The sequence below is a fragment of the Clarias gariepinus genome, chromosome 25 (genome assembly GCF_024256425.1).
Source record: "Clarias gariepinus isolate MV-2021 ecotype Netherlands chromosome 25, CGAR_prim_01v2, whole genome shotgun sequence".
In the NCBI taxonomy this organism is placed as follows: Eukaryota; Metazoa; Chordata; class Actinopteri; order Siluriformes; family Clariidae; genus Clarias; species Clarias gariepinus.
This window is the reverse complement of record NC_071124.1, coordinates 293,436-317,500: the sequence shown is the minus strand read 5'-3', so window position 1 is coordinate 317,500 and position 24,065 is coordinate 293,436. Positions and strand designations below refer to the sequence as shown.

The following is a 24,065-nucleotide window of genomic DNA, read 5'->3' as shown; positions in this document are numbered from 1 at the left end:
GGAGGCGACAGGTAACAAAACACTAAGTGATCTTTCTGTGGAACCACCAAGTCAAATAATACAGTATTTACATGAACCTTATTTAGGAGGGGGGGGGGTGTGTAAGTCCCTAGTGGACACTGAAGGTGGGGTTAAATCTAAACACAACTGGATCGACCTTTCTTAGGATTTTAAAAGGTCCAGTATACCCAGGAGGGCAATGTTTCTGGACTACAGGCGTGATGTTAGCTTCTTAGTGGCTAACTATACATTAGACAGGAACTTAGACGTCCTCTGAGCCACACCCTGCAGAGCTGATCAGGCACTCTACCTAGTCCTGAAACAGCAGCGTACCTTGTGTTCCACTGCAGGAACACAGTTCCTCTTGGTCTGCAAGCAGGGGCGGGTAGATACCCAACTGGCACTCTCATGGTGATGTGCCGAACAAAGAGTGTCAGAGTGTGGTGTGAGCAAACTTCACCCACATCAAGTGTTGCTGCCATGTGGACTGGTTTAGGGAAATGCAGTGCCAAAGAGAATGTTCCGGATCCTGGCTTACCCTCTCAGGTAACCCTGTTGGAAAGGAAAAACTGACCGTGGAACCCGAGAGACTGTAGGAGGTGTTCTAAAAGTGGATGACAAGTGGATGCATGGTCCGAAATCCTCTCTAACACCATGTACCTGGACGATGTGTTGCAGGAGCAGCTGTTCCATCAGGTCAGGTAGGTGGATAAACTGATCCACAGTGATCAGCACAACTGTCAATCCCTGAATGGTGGCAGACCTGTAAGAACCCCATTGTTATAAGACGACAGGTCAAAACACAAGAAGAACAAGGACCACCCCGCCTGCTGAGGGCTCATCTGCTTGGCTTTCTGAACGACAAGGTCTTATGGTCTGTCCAGTTTATGAACCTGTGCTGCCACTCGTGTGAGTCCAACTTGACAGCAAGGTTCAGTACGTCATAACGTCGTTCAGATGGCATTAGAGGGTGGAAAAGGTAAGGACAGGAATACAGCTCACAGTCAGGCTCTGAACACCGCAGGAGGACGGCACCAACCCCTAGACAGTATCTGAGACACACATCTCCACTACAAATTGGGTTTTCAGGAACAAGCATGCACAGATCAAGTGTTGATGTCAAGGTTTCAAATGAGTGTTGTGTTCTCTATCAGTTTAAAGTTTTAGTTACACACTCCGAGAGGCCTCCAAGGGCCAGAGATAAAAACGGCAGAATGAACTGGTAAAGCCTAAAAAGTGCTGCGGATGGACAGACGGAGGGACAGACGGAGGGTCAGACGGAGGGTCAGACGGAGGGTCAGACGGAGGGACACAGAGGAACAGACAAAGGTACAGACGGAGGAACAGACGGAGGTACAGACGGAGGTACAGACGGAGGTACAGACGGAGGTACAGACGGAGGTACAGACAGAGGTACAGACAGGGGTACAGACAGGGGTACAGACAGGGGTACAGACAGGGGTACAGACAGGGGTACAGACAGGGGTACAGACAGAGGAACAGACAGAGGTATAGACAGAGGAACAGACAGAGGAACAGACAGAGGAACAGACAGAGGTATGCTGTGTGCACTGTACAACAGCTGGGTCCATACCACTGTGCACAGAACCCAGTAAGAAGCCTGGCTCACATGGAACTGTGATTTCTCCAGCATGACAAATAATAGTTTTGTAGGCGGACTTGAAGGTCCTGATGCACATGAGCTAGGTCCATAATCCTAGGTTCTTTAATAACTTAAAGTGTCTTCACACTCTAAAGTGTCCTAATGAAGTTACCAGCTGATCCTGAGTCCATGAAGGCTCCAGTGTTTCACTGCCCACAGTTCAGTCACCTGGTCTCTTCTTCTACTGTCTTTCACAAGAGAAGAGTCGAGGAGCGCCTACCTGCAGCATTGCTTGGGTTCGGTCTTCTTAAAGTGCAAAATGAATTCACAGTCGCATGAGGCGAGTCATAAATCATGAAATGTTCCCCCAGCGTTCCCTGCCTCTAAATCACGTGAATGTCCCGAGTCATTAACTCAGTTAATGAACAGAGCTAGTTGTGGGTTTCCGAAGGTGTACGAGAAGGTGTTGCAGGTTTTTGCCAAGTATTAGCTTGACCCCGTTGCTTGGCAACCAACCCATGATATAAAGGCCCTCTCAGCTGGACTCGGGTCCGCCTGAGAACCACCAGGACCAGCTGCTCATCTCAGGACAGTTTGTGCTTCAGGAATGAACTCTGTTCCGTTCCGCCCAGGTTTAAAGATGTGCCCAGTATGTGATCAGCACTGGGAACCAGTGTTATATGGAGGCTGCATGTTAGTTACCTGTAAAGGAACAGGTCCTTGGCGAGGCGTTTGGGCCCGATGATCTTAAAGATGATCTCATAGGTCTCTAAAGCCTTTCGGTGGACTCCGCTGGGCAGCGCCGGGTGCAGACACTGAGCCAAGCGCTTCCCAATCGTCAGCTTCTTGGGGACGACCTGGTACTTGGCATTGTTCTGCAGGACCTGTAACATCATGCAACACACACGCACACACACACACACACACACACACACACACACACAGGTCTCAGCATCTACAGAAAGAGCTTATACACAGGTATTAAACTGAGACAGAGTCGTGATCTGTGGAGAGTGAGGTGAGACAGAAACTCATCCAAAGTCAAGAGTCGGAAAGAAATTCTTATTTAGTTTAAACGTTACAGAAACACATTTCTTTAAGGAGAGGTTTGAGGTTCCAGCAGAAACTTTAATTTCTCCAGGTTTATCAGGGACAGGACGAGCTCTCACATTCTCTAAGAACATTATTAGACCTGCTGAATAAAGTCTCTCCATGGCTAATATTTTATTATAATTTAGATTTATTATTTACAAAAAGCATCTATAAGTCTTTATCATACTGATGATTTTTCTGTATGATTTATTAATAATAATAATGTACAGTTTACTGAGAGAGACGGGGAGAGAGAGAAAAAGAGAGAGAGAGAGAGAGAGAGAGAGAGAGAGGGAATGATGGAGACCTTGTTGAGTTTCCCGAGAGCTGAGATGAGATCGGCCCATTCACTTGAGTATTCAAAGTTCTTCAGCGCTTTATCCACCGCCGCCACGTAGTTCCTGTATTTAGAGTCACCGAGCAACTCCACTTCCTCTGTGTTCATCCTAACACACTATAACACACTATAACACACACACACACACACACAGAGTCAGGGTGTGTCACATTGCTTTAATAATTACACATTGTTGTAACTCTCTAAAAGATTTAGTGCTCAGACTCAAATATTAATGAAGCTGTAACTTGACACGGACGAACAAAACACACCATTTAATCCTGAAATATTTTATATACCCAAATATTGTTTAAAAAAGTGTATATTTATTCTCAGTGCCACAATTACAAAATAGTTTAAACGTGTTTTAAACAAAGGAAATGATGAGCAGTCAAGTCATAATGTGTCATAAACTTAAACATAAACAAAATCAAATCATTAGTCTCTATATCACTCTCTCACTTTCACTCTCACACACACACACACACACACACACACATATGGGTACAAAAACTACTCATCAGTAAAAGTACTAAAATAAAGGTCTTCATGATTTTTTTTTGTAAAATAAATAAACAGGAAGTGAAGAGACTAATCATCTCCTACATGAATATTTATGAGTGATGGGCGGTCTAAGTTACAAAAAAATAATGTAAATCACAGAATCACTCCATATCTATACCGCACTATACCATATATAGAGGGTGGTGGGGGAGGAGCCTAACGCAGGGGTCGTAGGGCACCAGGCAATTTCATTTGTAAAGCACTTTAACAATTGTCATTGTCACAAAGCAGCTTTACACCATGGTACACCATGGATGGAGTGTCAATCTATCACAGGGTGCACACACACACACACGCACACACACACACACACACACACACACACACACACACACACGCATTTTGGGAACTCCAGTCAGCCTAACCTGCATGTCTTTAGACTGTGAGAAGAAACCAGAGTACCCGGAGGAAACCCACTGATCACGGGGAGAACACACTAACTCCATACACACAGACCCTGAGGTGGGAATCGAACCCGGACCCTGAAGGTGCACGCAGACAGCACTAACTACTACGCCACCGTGCTGTCAGAATGAGTATTTACACTCATTAAATATATACAGACCTCAGATCTATACAGATCAGTGTGGAGATTTAACTTTAGGTCATTTAAAAGAACAATGTAAAGAAATAAATTAAAAAAAAAACACAAGTGTGAGGTATAAGTGGAGGGGTGCCAATATTTTATCTATAATGATACACCTGTAAACTGCTCCTGAAAGCCAGAGCAGCATTATTACACCGAAATATATCTGTCTAAACAACAACAACAACAATAATAATAATATAAATAACAATAATAATAATAAGAAGAAGAAGAAGAACTGTGTAATCACTATAGTGTTGAGTTCAGAAACACTAGTGTTGTTATTGCTGTTTGTTTATGTTTATGTTGTTGATGAGGTCATGCTCTCACTGGGTTAGTGATGTTATTATTGTTTATGTTGTTGTTGATGATGAGGTCATACTCACTGTACTCTGAGGAGAATAAACAGCAGCGCGAGTCCCAGCGCGCGCTCCTAGCCTCTCCTCGTGACCCCTGACCCGAACCCCAGCGCGCGCGCCTCCATTAAGAGAGACGTGTCTCACCCGCACACTCTCACCCGGGGTTCAGCCGCGCGCTCGCTCGCTCTCTCACACACACACACACACACACACACACACCCGTCCTGCGGCTCCGAGAAACCGGGGAGCTTCCACCTGCACTTCCGGGTCCCAAGTACGATTACTAATTAAATTTCATAATAAAAGTCCTGTAAGACCCAAATAGGCGATAAAATATTCCGTAATAAAATATCAACTTCAAAAAGCTGCACTTAAAACTGTAACACTGCTCTAAATATAATATTCTTCAGAATAGCCACGATTATACAGTATTCATGGCTTTATCCTTTTTTTTCAAAATGTGTGAAATTAATCCTACAATGCAACGTTTTTACCTCATTTTCAAAATAAAAGACATAAAACTGCAGTGAAGAAGGAACAATAGGGGCGTTTCAATCGGCCTGAGGTACCCTGCGAAGTGCACTACACCGAGTGTTCAGCCATGTTAAGTGTGTTCCAAAATCACACCAAATGAAATAATTCCCATCAGGCACTGCGTCCTGCTGGAGCGCGAAAAAACATAGAGCTCGAAAAAGGATTTATATATTTATTATTATTATTATTATTATTGTTATTATTGTTGTTGTTGTTGTTACTGTTATTATTATTATTGTTGTTGTTATTATTAACGTTGTTATTATTATTATTATTATTATTGTTATTATTGTTGTTGTTGTTGTTACTGTTATTATTATTATTATTGTTATTGTTATTATTAATGTTGTTATTATTATTATTATTATTATTATTGTTGTTGTTGTTGTTATTAACGTTATTATTATTATTATTATTATTATTTTCGAGGACTAGTCGGTAATACCACATTGTGGCTAGTAATCTGTAAAAATCTCTGTACATATGTAATCAATTATTATTAATCAATAATTTATTTACAATTATACACGTTTAATAGTCTTATCATTGTGATTCATACAAACATTAATAATTCTTTTGATTGTGTAAAGCTGCTTTGAGACCATTTTAAAAGCATGTTATGTTATAAGTTTTTATTTAAATATTGAATAAATATTCAGTATTTACTATCCGTAGTGTGAAACATCCACAGCAGCAGTGACGGGTATCTGAGGTGGTTATGTTACCATGACTGAGTGTTAACATTCGTGGTGTGTATGTGTGTAGAATAGGCCGAAGATGCTGGAAAAAAAGCACCCCACTATGATGCCCTGAAAGTGTCACTCAATATGATGTCACACAGAACGTTATTAATCACTTTTCAGCGTACATTTAAGGCGTCGTCACGGCTGACCCGTTTGAGATTTGGTTTTTTTTGCGAATGGGCTTAATGAGCTCTAAATGTGTACCGAGTTTCATGTGCATACCTGCAAGTGTGTATGAGCTATGCAGCAAAATCTCGTGTAAGGGCCCCTGAGGGCCCCGCGGCTCTCAGACATCCTAATGGCATCATATGCTTTTAAAAGTTCATGTCATTAAAAAATAATTTAAAAAAGGAGCCTGAGTTTAAAATAAAGAATTCAGATTGTTTATTACTTTTTAAATACCAGGTTACATTCCCGTAACATATAACAGTGTTATTTATCATCATCATGAGGGGGTTCGGAGTTTTAAATGGAGCAAAGAGCAAAACATTTTTAAATGATTATTAAATGACAATATAGGCTCTTTAAAACACATAAAGCATCAAACATTAGAGTATGATGAACAGAGTGAATTACAGTCTGTTATAATCATTTTTCCATCACTATTCTACACCTTATGTAAACTATCACCATTAACGTCTAAAACATCTTCAGAGACACACAGAGATTGTGTGAGAGAGAAAAATGTCAGTAAATATATTTCACATGAAGAAAAAGTTATCTAAAGTTTCTCATAATAATATCATAATATAAGAAATATAGAGGAATTAAACCTGTTTTCAGACACATTTACTAATTTCCAGCTTAAATATGTCCTATTGCAGGATGTTTGCAGCGGATCCTTTGGGTGCTGTGGGTTCTGCGGTGGCAAAGGCAAAAGGCCCAGCAGGCAAAGGCTCAAGTGGGCTGTGCATTAGTGTTTCTGACGGATTGGATCAGACAGGCGGGCCTTTGGTCCCCGTGGGCATGGGTGGGCCTTGGGTGGCCGAGATCCTGTCACCAGTTCACCAGTTGAAAACCAATGTTATTATTATATGGAATCTGACCATTTCATGTTTAAAAAGAATAAAAAGTATACAGAAAGGTACTAAATTATAATAATAATAATAATAGTAATAATCACATAAAAAATTGTGTGATTCATGGAAAACACTTGATGTGACACAGAGCTCTGTACCGAGACCCACAGTTCATATCTCTCCATCTGTAGTCTGGAGGAACGACGGCGCCGCAGTGCTGAGAGAGCGGACCCTCGGGCCATTTCCCTTCATCCCAGTTGGCGTACGGAGACACAGCCGCCCCATCGGCCCAAATCCAGAACCCAAAGAATCGGCTCTGTCTAAGCCCCACCCACAGTGGATCAGCGACACGCCCCCTCCTGAGCCCAGACTCCACCTCTTTCTGTTTAGCTTCAGAATCGATGTTGAGAATTCCAGTCCTGTTCCCTTCATTACAGTAACCCAGCGCTTCCTGCCAGCTCAGAGCCTCAGCACTCACATGGATGGAGCCTGAGAGAGACCCAACCCAAAACCCAAGAAACCCAAAAGGAGGAGGATGGTTTAGAGTGAGATCAGAGACAAAGACTCTAGTCATGATTTCTAGTTTGGAAAGTCATCACTTACTGTAGCACAGAGGATAGTAGTTAATACTGCATGACCATGACATCCATTTCCCTCCAATTAGTACTACACAGTTGTATGGTGGGGCCGAAGGTTCTCCAGTCCACCAGTTCCTGTAAGTAGAGTTTCCTCCATCAGTCCACTGCCAGTCATCACGCAGCAGGCCGATCCAGAAGGACGTGCTGCTGTTTAACCCTTTAATCTTCACCTCTTCATTTTGCTGCTGATCTCTGATGCTGACCAGGTCAGTGTAGCGCCCCCTGCAGTAACGCTGAGCTTCATACCAGGTCTTACTCTCAAGGATTAGATAATAATTAGGAGTCTGTGAAGAAGCATCTATTAAAGTGCAGAAATTAGGTTATATGTTGCATATATTTAATAGTTAGAATGTAGTCAAGTCACCTTTAGTTACCTTGTCCATAGCACATGAAGTATCTTGTCACTGTGCACTGAAGACTTTCCCATGAACCATCAGGCTTCATAGCAGCACAGCAGCTCAATGTCCCACAATCCCCTGCCAGATTACTGAATGTTACAGGATCACCATTAGACCATTTCTCACTGAACTGACCGTGATAGAGACCGATCCATCCTCCTCCACCACCAGCCTTCATCATCAGGTTATACAGTTCAGTGTTGTCTTCATCAGAGTACACAGTGACGAGGTCGGTGTAATTTTCTCTGCAAGCTGCCCGAGCATCAGTCTGATTCATGAGAGCAGGAATCACATGGAAGGTAGTGATGTTGCTGTGGACTGGAGAAGAAAAGGCTGTGGAAGAGATTTCTCCTGTTAATGTAGCAGGAGTATAAATTGGGCTCCTGGGTGACTCACAATGTTGTTCAGGAAGTGAAAGGACCTGAATACATAGTTAAAGATAAACTCTGAAGACTCAAAGGCAGGACGAGTCGAGGCAGGAGGAACAGGCTGGGGGACTTGGAAAAATGTTCCACTATTACCATAATGATGGTGTTCTGAGACATGGGGAGGTCAGTGATCAGTTCAGTGGCTGCATGTGACCAGGGTCAGTGTGGCACGGGTAAGGGGAGGATTTTACCTGTGGGCAGGGCTCAGGGTTTAGGGCTCAGGGTTTAGGGCTCAGGCTTGGGCACATGAAGATCAAGATTAAATAAACCTGTTGATATGCTGGAACACGTGGAGCTAAAAGTGTTTACACTGACGGAGTCACTTATACCACTCCAGCGTGTTAAAATTCACTTATACCACTTCAGCGCTGTTATTTCAGCCAAAGTGAAAATATGAACTAATCCCAGTCAAAATATTCACTTTATCTTTTCTAATTAATATCTATTGGTGCAGGTGTTTGTTTACATTGAGACAGTAGCGCATTAGTAGATTATTTTACAGTAGATTATTAAATCCCACACATAACTGTTCATAACATCACTTTTACTCCACATTTAGATTCACTGATGGTGCAGATTAAACTTCAGACAGAGGTCTAAGGACTGCAGGAGATTCAGTAAAGTCTAGACAGACGGTCGATTTAAGACACGCCCACAGTCAGACGCATGTGCAGTACACTCTAATAAGACATAACTTTATAATCTAATGAGACATAACTGCTCATAACTTCACTTCTACTCAACATATTCATTTCATTTATGGTGGAAAGTTCAGTCTTCATGGTGTACATCCCATTGTTTTGGAGGAAGCCATGATGAGTTGTGCTGTCGTATGTGTGTGTGTGTGTGTGTGTGTGTGATGAGGATTTGAGCGCCATGTAGATGCATTTCGGTCATTTCTGTGTCTTCTCTGTCTATACACAGTAAACTGTTATGTAGATTGGCTCCGTTGAGTGATATTTGTTTAACCACACCCACATCGAGGCAAAAGTGCTAAATAAATAAAACCTAGATGCTGTGATGTCATCTGGCTAGACAGACAGACAGACAGACAGACAAATGTTTCTGAGACTGGTTTCTGGTCCTCCAGATTATAAAACATAAAACTATAATTAAAAGAGTGAGTTCTGACCCAATGTACAGACAAAACCTTTCTGTTATTTAGATATATATACAGAAATAAGAACACCTACTATAGACCACATAAGAGAATTATTTAATATTCAATAAATATAAATAAAAGAATGCATGTACTGACAGCCCCGTGTAGTACCGCCTCTTCTACATGAAACAGACACTTACAGTTTTAAATCCTTAGAGATTTTTAGACAAGTTAAATGCATAATAAAATAAAACATATTTAACAGATTGTCACAGATGTCACACTGTGTGTGTGCATTAATGTAAATGTTTTATTGAGGATTAGATGTGCCGGTGACTTTCTTCGCCTGAAGTTTATTTGCACACTCATGAGCACTTTTTAAAAAATGTACAGCGCCATCTGCTGAATTTTGCGATGAACTAATGATTTTTTATTAAGGAAGATTTTTTATGAGATAAGGGTGTTTCCATTTAAATTTTACATGACCATATCTTCTCCTCCCATGGGATGATTACATTTAAATTCCTTAAATGGTTTATATGTGACGTGTGCAGAAGAAAATAGACAAAAAAAATACAGACACGCCCACTTGACAGTTTTGTTATATGTATAGATTTGTGGTCAGTAACTGGCTGCAGTGACACAAACGCCGGGTTGGTGCAGGATCAAAGGACACAGATTATTATTATTAACATGTATTGATGTTTGATGTTTAGATCTAAAGGTTAATGCTTGTTGATTGCCATGATGATTACCTGCGAAGAGGAGGAGGAGCAAGACTGAGACGGTTGCCATGACGATGCCAATGATGAAGAATGTGTGTGGTGCAGTGTGTGGTCGAAAGGCAACGTCAGCTAAAAAAAGCAAAGCTGCCATTAATAATAATAATAATAATAATAATAATAATACCAACATAGCTTGTTATATTCATTATTTAGTTGTTGGAGAAAACATGGTTCTGTACACACACTGTAATTGTGCTGTCACGGGATGAACGTATAAGAGTCTTGGAGACGTAGCTCCTGTAACTACTTTTTCATATTTTATACTCCTGAGGTGTTGAACCAACCCTAACCCCCAACCCTAACCCCAACCCTAACCCCAACCCCAACCCCAACCCTAACCCCCAACCCTAACCCCAACCCCTAACCCCAACCCCAACCCTAACCCTAACCCCCAACCCTAACCCCAACCCTAACCCCCAACCCTAACCCCAACCCTAACCCCAACCCTAACCCCCAACCCTAACCCCAACCCTAACCCCAACCCTAACCCCCAACCCTAACCCCTAACCCCAACCCTAACCCCAACCCCAACCCTAATCCCAACCCCAACCCTAACCCTAACCCTAACCGCTGGCAAAGTTGTTTTTTGTTACAGACTGTATATCCTTATGTAGTGTATACACAGCATCACTATACACAACTCGTGTGGCAATAGTAGTGATAATAACATCTAGTGTGTGTATATAACAATAACTAATCAGTGCTATGAGAAAGTGATGAGGTGAACAGATCCAGGTAAAGTGCTGCAGTCTTACCTGATGAGGTGCTCGCTGCTGAATGGAGTCTTAATGTTCACATCAAACCCCTTTAACGTCCCTCACTGTGGCGATGTCACGTGATGAAGCTGGTTAGGAACTGATAAACAAATGTGGCAGGAAACAGGAGAACAGATCTGGTTTGATAAGAGGCTTAGAGCACACAACAGCATTGTTCTAACGTCCAGCGCTGCTGAGTAACATGAACAGTACACCGATAAATAACAGGAAAACATTTACAATGATCATGAAGTGAAATATTGGAAGAGAAATGGACTGAAAACTGGACGTGCAGTGAGAGACATGGGGACAGTGAGAGTCTTCTGTGTGAAAAGAAGACTGTAAAGCACCTGTATACAATGTGGAGAGAATACAGTATGACATGAGTTCCACCGTGCTGGGGTCTGTACCTTTTTACTTCTTGTGATCACAGTGATAGACTTCATCTCTCATCATCATCACACGGAGAGAGCGTTCCATGTCCCCCCGTACCGTATATAAACTCAATGGGTTTCACTGTTTCGCCGTTATGTCCCATCACCTCCTGTCCCGCGTTCCTGTGGCTGAACCTTCCTGCACTCAGTAATCCCTGACTTCATTGTCACACCCTGTTTTCCACCATAACGAATGTTCTTTCTGATTATCTGCCAAGCTTCTAAGCTCAGAAGACTATCTGTCTCTCCTGCTTTAGCGTTGACCATCTATAGAGGACGCTGTCTCCAGCTGGACGTCCTCTGTACTAACACTTCAGTTGCACATCCTAATCCCCGCCTTAAAACAGCAAAAGGCACCAAAAATAAACTTCAAATTCAACTCCTCAGATTGGGGTCGTCTTCTCACCTACCACTTCCTTCCAAGATTCTCAACAGTGATGTCAATCCAACATGGCCGCCCTCACTGTGTCCTGGGTGAAGTTCAACCTCTTTATAGCAGAACTGGCTTTAGATCACTTTATACATCTATATGTGTGTTATGTTTAAAATGAGTTAAAGGAGGATTTATTGCTTCGATACGCTTACTGACATCAGGAGCACCACATTCTTACACACACACACACACACATTATGGGTGTCAAAAAGTTCCCCGTTTATTGTCAGTATGGAGTATATGTCAGCCTTTTGGTCCATCGTTCCATTCACGTACTTCCTGTACATCTAAAGAACAAAAGTATCTGCCCCCTTTACCTAATAACTGGCTGTGGCTGAATCATGAACACTGACCTTAGCTGAGGTGAGTGAGGCCTGCAGGTCTTTGGGTGTTGTTCTGGGTTCTTTTATGAGCTCTTGGAGTAATTTGGGTAGACCGGCCGCTCCTGGGAGGTTCACTGCTGTTCCACTTGTGGTTAATGTCTCTCACTGTGGTTCACTGGAGTCCCAAAGCCTTGGAAGTGGTTCTGTAACTCTTTACACACTGATATACATCAATTACTTAGTTTCTCTTCTGTTCTTGAATTTCTTTAGATCATGTTGCTTTTTAAGTTTTTTAAAGTGCGTCACTTTGTCAAACTGCTTTTATTTAAGTGATTTCTTGAGTCAACAGGCCTGGCAGTAATCAGGTCGGTGTGTGGTCAGTGAAATTTCCCAAAAGTGTGTTTAATCACAGTAATGTTAGTGCCAGGCAGGTCTAATCACTTAAAAGCTGCATGTTTAGTTATTCTATTTATCTTTGTGTCAAGTATGACAAATATGCAAAAAAAATCAGAAAGGGGCAAATATTTTTGACAAGACTGTAAGTGATAGAGACAATGGAAAGTTGACACAATGTCAGAAAACCCTAATAATTTGTATCTCTATCATGTTGATCTTCAACATCTCTAACACTGATGTATTAATGACTATTTTATAAGAAGCTTATCATCATCTTCAAATAGAAAAGTGGACATGAAAATGTTAAAAACACAACTGTATTTAATTCAGTTTATTTTATTTTGTATGTGTTTGGACCCAAAACTATGGAACTCCAAAGTGTTCAAAATTAAATAAATAAATAGGACATGATGAAATAAATAACTCTATGAATAAATAAGACACAGATATGTAATATGAAAATGATATTGTGAAATAATGGAACATAATTTGAAAAAAATCCTTATTATTGTGAAATATATTGCACTCTGCTATATAGATTTACTTATTATTATTATAAAATAATATTTCACGGTCAGTAACAGAGATTATTGCAGATACATGTTATTTAATTCCAGCTGTTTTCATTTCAAAATGTCATTTTTTAAAAGTCAGTTTTTAAAATATTGTCTTTATAGTTTTATATGTTGTTTGTCTTAATGTTCTTTTCTTTGTTTTACAAATAATATGCATAAAAACATTTATTTCTGTATTGCATTATATTTTTATGATAGTAAATTGTGTTAAAAATAAATCTCCACATTAATGAGCCAGTGTATTATGGGATGTGGTGCTGCTGTGGGACAGGAAGTCCAGGGACATTTTTTGGTCCCAGTCCACCCTGGTGCTTGGTCAAAAGTCAGGGAAGATGGCGAACTGGTGTGAACTTCAGTCAGTTCTGCTCATTTTATCAGATCAGATAGAGAGGGATAATTTACCAGTAGACACTGTACTGCCACCTACTGCATAGGATACGTATTGCATCATTAGACCTAAATCGATACTTCATGCTCTATTACTTACGTCTGAATAAAGGAGCAACCAATCACACAGCTGGCTCCGCCCTATCGCTCTTGATTGACAGACAAAGTCATCTGCAACAGAAACTTTAGATAACTTTTACTTCATGTCAAATATATTCACTAACTGAGACATGTTACTGCAGTGTGTGAGTTCTAACCCTTTTCCCCAAAAACTCTCTCTCTCTGTCTCTCTGTGTCTCTGTCTGTCTCTCTTTCTCTCTCTCTGTCTGTGTGGATCATAAACACAGAGTAATAATAGAACTGCATTGCTCCCATATTAGTGTTAGTATGGGACTGTCTGTAGTGTTTATGTCACTTTACTCAAACTATTGATCCAAACATTAACATTAATCTTTAATTAGTCTGGATTATTTACTGCACAGGTTCCCCTGGTTCTCCTGCAGATCATTTATCACAGTCCCACACACACACACACTCACACACACAACCCACAGCAAGCTCAGCGCTCATAAGCGTGTGTTTTGCTCATTACCCAAAATATCAGACCCCGTGTGTACACTGAAAAAGATAACTCTGAGATGTTGTAAATGTAGCATAATTAAATCTGTGCAATCAACAATAAATAATCAAGTTTGTACGTTTACATAAATATATTTAAGTTAGAACTTAATCTGCATTTGTTAAGAACACAAGACAATGTGCATTTTTTCCTTAACATATATTTTTTACGTAATCCCTGTGAATATTTTTAAGTGCACACACACAACAAGCAATAATCTTGTTTATTTTACTCTGTTTAAATAAAACTGCCTCCCCATGGAAGCCTGGGAAACTCCGTATCAAATTAAAAGTGGACCAAAGCCTCATTGCGGTGGGAAACAACTCTTTGGAGCATTCTGTTCACCTCGTGTGCTAAAGGTTTTAACAAGCAGAAGACGAGCTGTGGATTCAGGACCAGGTGCACTTTGAAGGAACTGTGGATGTTCAGGAGTGTATGCACATAATAAAACCTGTTCTTACTTTAAGTTTTGTGCTGGATGAAGTTACATTTCAAAGTACAAAATTACACAACTGGTATTTTAACTATAATATATAAGAAATGTCTAACTAGATAATGTGAGTATATGTAACGTTAAAATGAGACTAGGACATTTAATAAAACAAAGTAGGACCCGCTCCAAGTAATATAGAAACTTAAAAAAAAGTTACATTTCAATTAAAAATACATATTTGAAACTCTTAAAGTTAAGTAAAGCATGGACACAAAAGAATGACTAGGGAAATTATTAAATTAAGTAGTGTTTACTTGTGAAATTAAATAGACTTAAATAGCCAAAAATATTTTTTACATAAAGAAATGTAAGTAGTTAATACAAAGAATAGTTTTGCTTGAAATACATAATAATCTGATGCAAAAAGTTACCTTAATTTTTTTAAGTAGATCAAGCTGAATATTTTTATCAGTGTATGGGCTCTGCAGCACAATCTCCTTCAGGCCTAAACCTCACCCAGACCAGCCTCGCAGGCGTCCTAAGGGCAGAAGATTACAACCTGTGTACCGATTTTCATGACTTTGAGCACGTTGAGACCCGAAAGGTTCTGGATGATGTCATACTGTAGTGCTTGGGCCTAATACTAACCCTTAGAAGAGAGCCTTCACACACAACACCATCAGCACTTTCAGACTTCAGAACTATCCTAGCAAGGACAATATGGCTATGAGGTCATAGTGCTGGGTCATAATGATTGATTGGTTAATATTTTGGTGACCCAGACCAGGGGAGCTCATTAGAACATAAGTAAGAGGATCATCCATGTGAATCATGTGGGTTTAAACAGTTCTCTACCATTCCAAATAGTTCAAGCTGTTCTAAAGCATCCTGATTAACCTGATTCATTGGGAACGGCTGTTTTAATCAACTCAACAGGTGAGAAACAGAAGCTCTCTGCTGTTGGTTTGTGGACAGTCATGGCTAAGACAAAGAAACTCATTGGGGACCTGCGGCTGCGTATTGTGTCTGCTCACGAATCAGGGAAGGACTATAAAACCATAATTAAATGTGTTAAAGTTCCAGTGGCTACAGTGCAAAGTAAAATACAAGCTGTTCCACACTGTAAAAATCTCAGAGGAAGAAAGAATCCAAGGATCACCACCAGGGCCATCCTGATGAATCTGGGCTCTGTTGGTGGCAACATCTCAGGGCAGACAGTCCAATGGACACTGCACACCACTGGGTTCTACATTGGCAGACCGAGAAGGAAACCACTTGTCCATATAAGGCACAGAAAAGCCTGCTTGGCCTTTGCAAATGCTCATTGTAGCCTTCATTTAGTGTAAAAAAGGAGAAGCCTTTAACCCTAAGAACACAATGAGAACGTAATGTTTTCGGGGTGTTTTTTTCAGCCAGTGGACCAGGGAACCTAATCAGACCAAATGGCACCATAAAAAAGGAGCAATACATCAACATAATACCCTCAAAAGTTTACAAAGTTCACTAATTTTGTTTAGTGTCTCATTTTCTACATTCTAAAACAATACTGGGGATTTCAAAACTAAAAATTATGGAATTAGGTAATTATGTAACAATAAGAAAAACAACAGTCAGTTGTTATTTTAAGACCTGAAGGTCAGCGGTTCTGGAACTGCAGTTCTTCATGCAAGAACAGTATTGTGTCGAGTGTGTTTGTAAAACCCATCAAGCTTCATGATGAAACTGTCTCTCATGAAGACCTTCCCAGGAAAGCAAGACCAAAACTAAGCTCTGCTGCAGAGGAGAAGTTCATTTAGAGCAGGGGTCTTCAACTAAAATTGCTTGAGGTCCGGTAAATAAACACTCCTCACCAGCTAAGGTCTAGACAACCCAAAACAGGCACTGATGCTGTAAGTGTAGATCACTTTTTTTTAAACAAAATAATAATAAGTTTTCATATGGATAAATATGTCTATTCGTATGTATAAACAGACATGAATTTACATTTTCCACAACTTGGATCTCATTTGAATGCTGTTCTGTTTTGTCCTTTATGTTGCTTTGGTACGAAATAATGAATTTAAACCAGTAACAATGTCTGACAAAAATATGATAAAAGATGTATCTAATGTTGAACACTGCTCTCTTTCAGTTGCATTGGTAAAAGAACGTCCACAAATATCATTCAGAAACTCAAACAGGCAAAAATGTGCCAGTGTTAGACAAATGACTACAAGAACCCTTTGATTCTCTGAATTAGACCTGTTCCTTTTCCTTTTAGTCCATAAAAATGTAAATAACCTCAAATAAAAATTAAATAAAATTGCCTGTTAGGTTGAACTTAAAGATGGAAGCATAAAATATGTCTGAGTTACGGAAAAAACATTGTATTTGATTGAAAACTTCATTGGGAGAAATTGGCTCTGACCTTTCCAGCTAACACTTTGAATCTTGGGAGGAATGGGGTCAGTGCAGTCCTCGAACTGGAATGTAAATGCTCATTGGTCATTCTTGACCTGTATTTACTTTTGATAAGGTTAAGTCTTGAGAATGCTGACTCAGTGCTGTAGGTTGAACCAAACATGCTCAAGGTGTGCAGTGCTACTTTTCTAAGGCCAGGGAAAATAGCCTCTGGAACAGTGTGTATCCAGAAGGTGGCAGGATCACAACCTCCACACACAAGCTCTATTTGTAACTGTCCCACATCTGCCCACTTGTATAACTGTTTTGCCTCCTGTGAAAATGTCATTACATTTTTTTTTTTTTACCAGAAATGGATTCTGAATGCAAAGGAGAAGCTGGTCTCCAAGGCTAAAGTTCTGAGTGAGTGAGAGAGGACCATAGAGAGTGAGTAATATAATTATAAAGTAAGCATTTTTATATTTTTTTCAAAAATTGTATATTTTTATATTGCTTATTTTGTAATAAAAATCATTTCCTGTAATTTTTTACCACAAACAATATTTATTTAGTGTAATTTGTAATAAATAATTTGTTATTTGTACATTGACAAACCCCTGCAAAATAAATGTGCCATAAAATAATCATTTTGGGGGATTTGTATTAATCGTCTCAACGGCTGTCACGTGCCTAGGGTTAATTATAATAGTAATAATATATTTGATAATAATAAACCTTTGAATGTCCTAATATAATAATTTATAGAGATTATGTAGGGGGGCAATCCGTGGCAGGGGGGCATTTTAGCGCATAACACCTGTTTGTGTCCGCGGTAAAGTTAGTTTGATATTCGCATCTCCGAATTCAACAGCTGCGTAAATAAACCCGTGAATAAGATACCCAGATATATTTCCTCTCTACATTGTCTTTAAGCTTCATCCGCCTTAAATTATACATGTTTAAAAGCATAAACACATTATTCTCTACGGTGCAACGGATAATTTAGGGATCAACGCAAAATGCCGCACAGCAACAAAAAGCATAGAACGATCTTGATCTTCCCTTCTGTTCAGCGCCTGAAGGATCAAAAAGCAACTTTGTTGCCACACTGGAAACTAGAAATGCCAGACTAGTACTGCCTGATAAAATATTAATGTTTAACAAAAATACAGTAACATCAGCATACACACTGGAATAAATGAAATGACATATATAATACCGAATGTTTCCTCATATATTGTTCCTCTGGAATTAACATGCCGACGTTAAACCGTTATTGTTGCACTATGGTTCCACTTTTTCTCTGATGTTATTTTAATTTACTTGTATTAATGATCCATTTCATTGTGTGTCATTATTTAGTTTTGAGTGTCCGATAAAGAAAATAAAGATTAAATAAATTAATGAATAAAAGCATGAATTAATAGGTACTTTCCTATTATTTTCCACTAATTCCCTCCCGTTCATTGCGCCCCACACTTTGAGAACCACTGCTTTAAAGTATCTATGTTTAGCTTCATAATGCCGTTTAATGTTTCCACTTTTGACAACCGCAACAGAGTCAGAGCAAATAAGACACACAGGCCTCGTAGAGCTTGATGCAGGAAGAATGAATGCATATTTTCCCACTCGGTTTTTCAAATCAACTTTTTTAATTTTTGAATGTGAAGTTTTTTTTTTTTTTGCTAATCTGTCTGTGCGCAGATCTCGCTTTCTGCTCTCTTCAATGCACACACGACTGCGCATCTGAATGTATCGGTTGCCGTGGTAACTGTAGTAGCAACCTGTGACGCCGTAGGACTCAAATGGCTCTACTGAGCTGACCTACATTTTATTTCATTAGAAAATAGAGTTTGCTATACACAGTGAGGTCAATAAGTATTTGATCCCCCTGTGATTTTGTAAGTTCTCTTATTTAGAAATCATGGAGGGTCTACAATTTTAAGCATAGGTGCATTTCCACTGCGAGAAACAGAATCTAAAAAGAAAAATCCGGAAATCACATTTTTAAACAATTTATTTGTGAATTACTGTGTCAAATAATTATAAGTTTAAAAATAATATAATAAACATATAATTAATAATATACTTATAAATTAAGTATAAGTAAGTCAAAAATGTTAATATATGGTACAGAAGCCTTTGTTGGGCTAGCGGCTAGCGCTTTCCGCCGAGTGTGTTACGCCGCCCCTAATGGTGCGTGAGTGAGCAGTTCGAAAAGATGCGGTTGGCTGACGACACGCGGTTCGGAGGAAACTCGTGATAGTCTTCGGCCCTCCCGGCTGAGTGGTAGTAGTAGCCTTAATGTGGGAGCCCCCTAGTGACGGGGAGGATTTGGCCACGACTAAATTAGGGGAGAAAATAAATAAAAAAATAAATAAATAAATAAAATATTTATTCACAATTCCACTGTCTGAAGTTATATCAGATCACTATCTTGTCTCAATTAAAGTGTGTTATAGTGATAATGTATGTGCAGCACCACACTACCGTACTAAACATACATTCACATCAACTACCAAACAGAGTTTTATCAGTAATCTCCCAGAGTTCCCAACTTCGATTAGATCACCGTCTGACCCCACAGAACTCGAACAGGCGACTGAATATTTAGAGTGGACATTTCGCTATACCTTAGATAATGTAGCTCCAGTTAAAAGAAAAATTATTAGAGATAAGAAACTCGCTCCCTGGTATAACGATCACACGCGCACTTTAAAACAGACCGCTCGGAAATTAGAACGTAAATGGCGTCAAACTAAATAAAAAAAAAACTTTTTTAATAATAAAATTGTAAATATTAGGCATGAAATTGAGGTTTTGAAACCGAACAATGTAATTGATGCAGATGTTAATCTAGCCATGTCAGATCAGAACCTAGAATACTTTACTCCCCTTGAAGAGAATGAACTAATTTCACTCATCTCTTCAGCAAATTCATCAACCTGTATATTAGATCCTGTACCGACACATTTTCTTAAACAGATAGTACCAGCAATAATAGAACCCCTGTTGAGAATAATTAATTCTTCACTCAGCATTGGTTATGTTCCAAAATCTTTTAAATTAGCAGTTATCAAACCAATAATTAAGAAACCTGACCTTGACCCCTGTCAGCTGTCCAGTTACAGGCCAATATCAAACCTCCCCTTTATCTCTAAGATTCTGGAAAAGATAGTAGCGGAGCAGCTATGCTCATATATACATAGAAATGGCATACATGAACTGTATCAGTCAGGATTTAGGCCTCATCGCAGTACAGAGACAGCACTCGTTAAAGTAGTAAATGACCTCTTATTGGCCTCTGATCAGGGTTGTGTAACTATGCTTGTATTACTCGACCTCAGTGCAGCTTTTGACACCATTGATCACGCTATTCTTCTTCACAGATTAGAAAATGTAGTAGGAATTAAGGGTACAGCCCTCTCCTGGCTCAGATCCTATCTGACCCATCGTTATTAGTATGTAGACTTAAATGGTGATTATTCTGCATGTTCTCTAGTGGAGTTTGGCGTTCCGCAGGGTTCAGTTTTAGGTCCACTGCTTTTTTCCCTTTACATGCTTCCTCTGGGCAACATAATCTGTAAGCATGGTATTAGTTTTCATTGTTATGCTGACGATACACAGTTATATGTCTCAGCAAAACCTGATGAGAAAAAACAGCTTACTAAAATTGAGCAATGTGTGCAGGACATAAGAAATTAGATGCTTATTAACTTCCTTCTGCTAAATCCGGATAAGACAGAAGTTCTAGTCATAGGACCGCATACAGTTAGAAGTAAGATTTTAGATCACTCTGTAACTTTAGATGGCCTTTCTGTTCCATCAAGTGCAACAGTAAAAGACCTTGGTGTGATTATAGATTCCAGCCTTTCATTTGAAGCTCATGTAGATAATATTACCAGGATAGCATTCTTTCACCTCAGAAATATTGCCAAGATAAGAAATATACTGTCGCTAAACGATGCAGAAAAACTAGTTCATGCTTTTATCACCTCTAGGTTGGACTATTGTAATGCCTTACTGTCTGGTTGTTCAGCTAGATGCATAAATAAGCTTCAGCTAGTCCAGAATGCAGCAGTGAGAGCCTTCACTAGAACCAGAAGATACGAGCACATCACCCCTATCTTATCTTCACTCCATTGGCTCCCTGTGAAATTTCACATTAATTTTAAAATACTACTCTTGACATATAAAGCGTTAAATGGTCTCGCACCGCAGTATCTGAGTGAACTGCTAGTGGCTTACGATCCGCCACGCCTACTTCGATCAAAGGATGCAGGCTGCTTATCAGTACCGCGTATTATGAAAACTACAGCTGGGGGCAGAGCTTTTTCTTACAAAGCCCCAAAATTATGGAATAGTCTTCCAAATAGTGTTCGGGACTCAGACACAGTCTCAGTGTTTAAGTCCAGGCTAAAAACCTATTTATTTAGCCAAGCATTTTTATAAATAGATTAGCCTTAGGTAAAGGAGCAGATCTGGGGGACTCATGGACGTAGAGTATTATGGTGAACTGGTATGTTTAGATGCTGTCCTCCCCACTGTGAGGTGATTAGTCACTTTACATCCCAGTTTCTCCACATGTTTGTGTTTCCTTCTGGCTCTCCCTTTTAGTTATGATATCATAGTTAGTCCTGCTGGAGTCTCTGCTTGCACTCTACAGTTAATATACATTTACGTTATACATTATATGACTGTGACCAGACCTAACTGTTATCTCTTCTCTTCTGCTCTCTCTCCCTCTCTCTCTCTCTTCTCTCTCCTGAGCTGCCAGTGATCCAGACTCCCTCTGCCCTCCGGACCTGTCTGACCCATCCTGGTGCCTCGCTTCTGGTTGGAGATCTTACATTTACATTTACATTTAGGCATTTGGCAGACGCTCTTATCCAGAGCGACTTACAAAAAGTGCTTTAATGTTTACATAATTGGATACATACTTACACTGGGTTAACTAGGTTAATAACTTAGTGCCATTAGTCCAACACAACTGGGAAGAGGTTGTTTTTCTTTTTTTTTTTTTCGGGGGGCGGGGGTGGGGGGGTTTAGTCCAAGTCGGACTAATCTTGTCACATGGATCTTGTCACATGGATGCCCCGTGTGTCTCTTTGGGATGAGTCTGGTGTCTGGTGATGGTTTCACTTTACCATAAAGACTGTTCTGGCCTCGGCTGGTGTTGACAGCTGTTTCTCTGAGGACTTGACTTGGCTGTAGTTGCTCGATAGTTCAAGATTGCAACTGTCTCCAATAACTACCTGGACAAAAATTTTTATTTTCCAGATTTTTTTTCCAGATTTATACAATTTAAAACCTTCATTAAAACAGCACTTTTGATTTGTAGCAGAAAAATGTTTTTATTTTGCATTTTTTTCCAAAATTATTACAAACACCTTCAATAAAGCAAAAGACATTAGATAAAAGCATTTATCAGGGAAACACTGTTATTTTACGAATTTTTCCTAAACTAAAGATCAAACACTTTCAAATAAAGGAATTTTCTTTGTCTTTGGGCTGTTCCCTTTCAATTCAATTCAATTCAATTCAATTTTATTTGTATAGCGCTTTTAGCAATTTTCATTGCCGCAAAGCAGCTTTACATAGTCAAAAGAATTATTTAGGTTTGTATGAAATGTGAATTTGTATGAATCAAAATGGTCAGTTTGTCCCTGGTGAGCAAGCCGAGGGCGACAGTGACAAGGAAAAACTCCCTGAGATGGTAATAGGAAGAAACCTTGAGAGGAACCAGACTCAACAGGGAACCCATCCTCATTTGGGTGAAACAGAAAGCAGTAAATGATCTGCATTTATACAGTGTGTAGGGTGGGAGGCAGTTCAGCTATAATAGCTGATGTTAATTGATGTTAATATGGAGTCCAGGTAGTTATTGAAGACCCAGGTAGACTTGTAAGAAGTTCCAGTCATGAACTATCGAACTGTCAAGTCCCCAGAGAAACAGTTGCCAACACCAGTCAAGGCCAGAACCATTTTCTAGGTAGAGAGAATCATTCCCAGACACCAGACGCATCCCAGAGAGACACACGGGGCATCCATGTGACGAGATCTTCAGCCAGAAGCGGGGCACCAGGATGGGTCAGACAGGTCCGGAGGGCAGAGGGAGTCTGGATCACTGGCAGCTCAGGAACGACATGTGTAGCTCGACAGAGAGAGGGAGAAAGAGTGAAAGGGGGGACAGGAGGAGAGAGGAAAGAGAAAGAGGGGGGGAAAGAGAAGAAGAGGAGTTGGCAGTTAGGTATGGTCACAGTCACACAATGTATAATGTGAATGTATATTAACTGTAGAGTGCAAGCAGAGACTCCGGCAGGACTAACTATGACATCATAACTAAAAGGGAGGAGCCAGAAGGAAACACAAACATGAGGGCTTCCTGACATGTAAAGCAAACAATCACCTCACCATCAGCAAACCTGAGTGATCAATGAGAGTGAGGAAGACAGCATCCAAACATACCAGTTTACCATAATACTCTACGTCCATGAGTCCCCCAGATCTGCTCCTTTACCTATGGCAAATCTATTTATAAAAATGCTTGGCTAAATAAATAGGTTTTTAGCCTGGACTTAAACACTGAGACTGTGTCTGAGTCCCGAACACTAATTGGAAGACTATTCCATAACTTTGGGGCTTTGTAAGAAAAAGCTCTGCCCCCAGCTGTATTTTTCATAATACGCGGTACTGACAAGCAGCCTGCATCCTTTGATCGAAGTAGGCGTGGCGGATCGTAAGACACTAGCAGTTCGCTCAGGTACTGCGGCGCGAGACCATTTAATGCTTTATATGTCTTTTATGAGACTTTCAGGAGTCTCTTATGAAACTCATCATCTCCCTCCATCTAACCCTATCCTCTGCATCCTCTTCTCTCACACCAACTAACTTCATGTCCTCTCTCACTGCATCCATAAATCTTCTCTTTGGTCTTCCTCTAGACCTCCTGCCTGGCAGTTCCAACCTCAGCATCCTTCTACCGATATATTCACCATCTCTCCTCTGAACATGTCCAAACCACCTCAATCTGGCCTCTCGGACTTTATCTCCAAAACATCTAACGTGGGTTGTCCCTCTGATGAACTTATTCTTAATCCTGATGTACTGTACCTACAGTTAACTAGTGATTGTGTTAACATC

General features: G+C 40.1%; 2 protein-coding genes across 4 annotated transcripts in view; both read right to left on the bottom strand.

Annotated features, from left to right (window-relative positions):
- The window catches only part of dop1a (DOP1 leucine zipper like protein A), a 34,031-nt gene extending 29,259 nt beyond the window's left edge, over nt 1-4,772 (bottom strand). For all 3 annotated transcript variants that reach the window (XM_053486381.1, XM_053486380.1, XM_053486382.1), the window contains exons 1-3: nt 4,569-4,772; nt 3,003-3,159; nt 2,306-2,487 (exon numbers count right to left, since the gene is read on the bottom strand). In XM_053486381.1, the coding sequence (XP_053342356.1) occupies nt 2,306-2,487; nt 3,003-3,140 (320 nt within the window). In that variant the 5' untranslated portion in view covers nt 3,141-3,159; nt 4,569-4,772. The remainder of the gene's footprint in view (nt 1-2,305; nt 2,488-3,002; nt 3,160-4,568) is intronic.
- A 1,454-nt stretch (nt 4,773-6,226) lies between these two features.
- LOC128513403 (macrophage mannose receptor 1-like) lies at nt 6,227-8,150 on the bottom strand. The gene is made up of 3 exons (XM_053487158.1): nt 8,009-8,150; nt 7,441-7,773; nt 6,227-7,326 (listed from the first exon to the last, which is right to left on the bottom strand). The coding sequence occupies exons 1-3, from the start codon at nt 8,148-8,150 to the stop codon at nt 6,959-6,961; spliced, it is 843 nt and encodes a 280-aa protein (XP_053343133.1). The 3' UTR covers nt 6,227-6,958.
- Nucleotides 8,151-24,065: the final 15,915 nt, after the last annotated feature.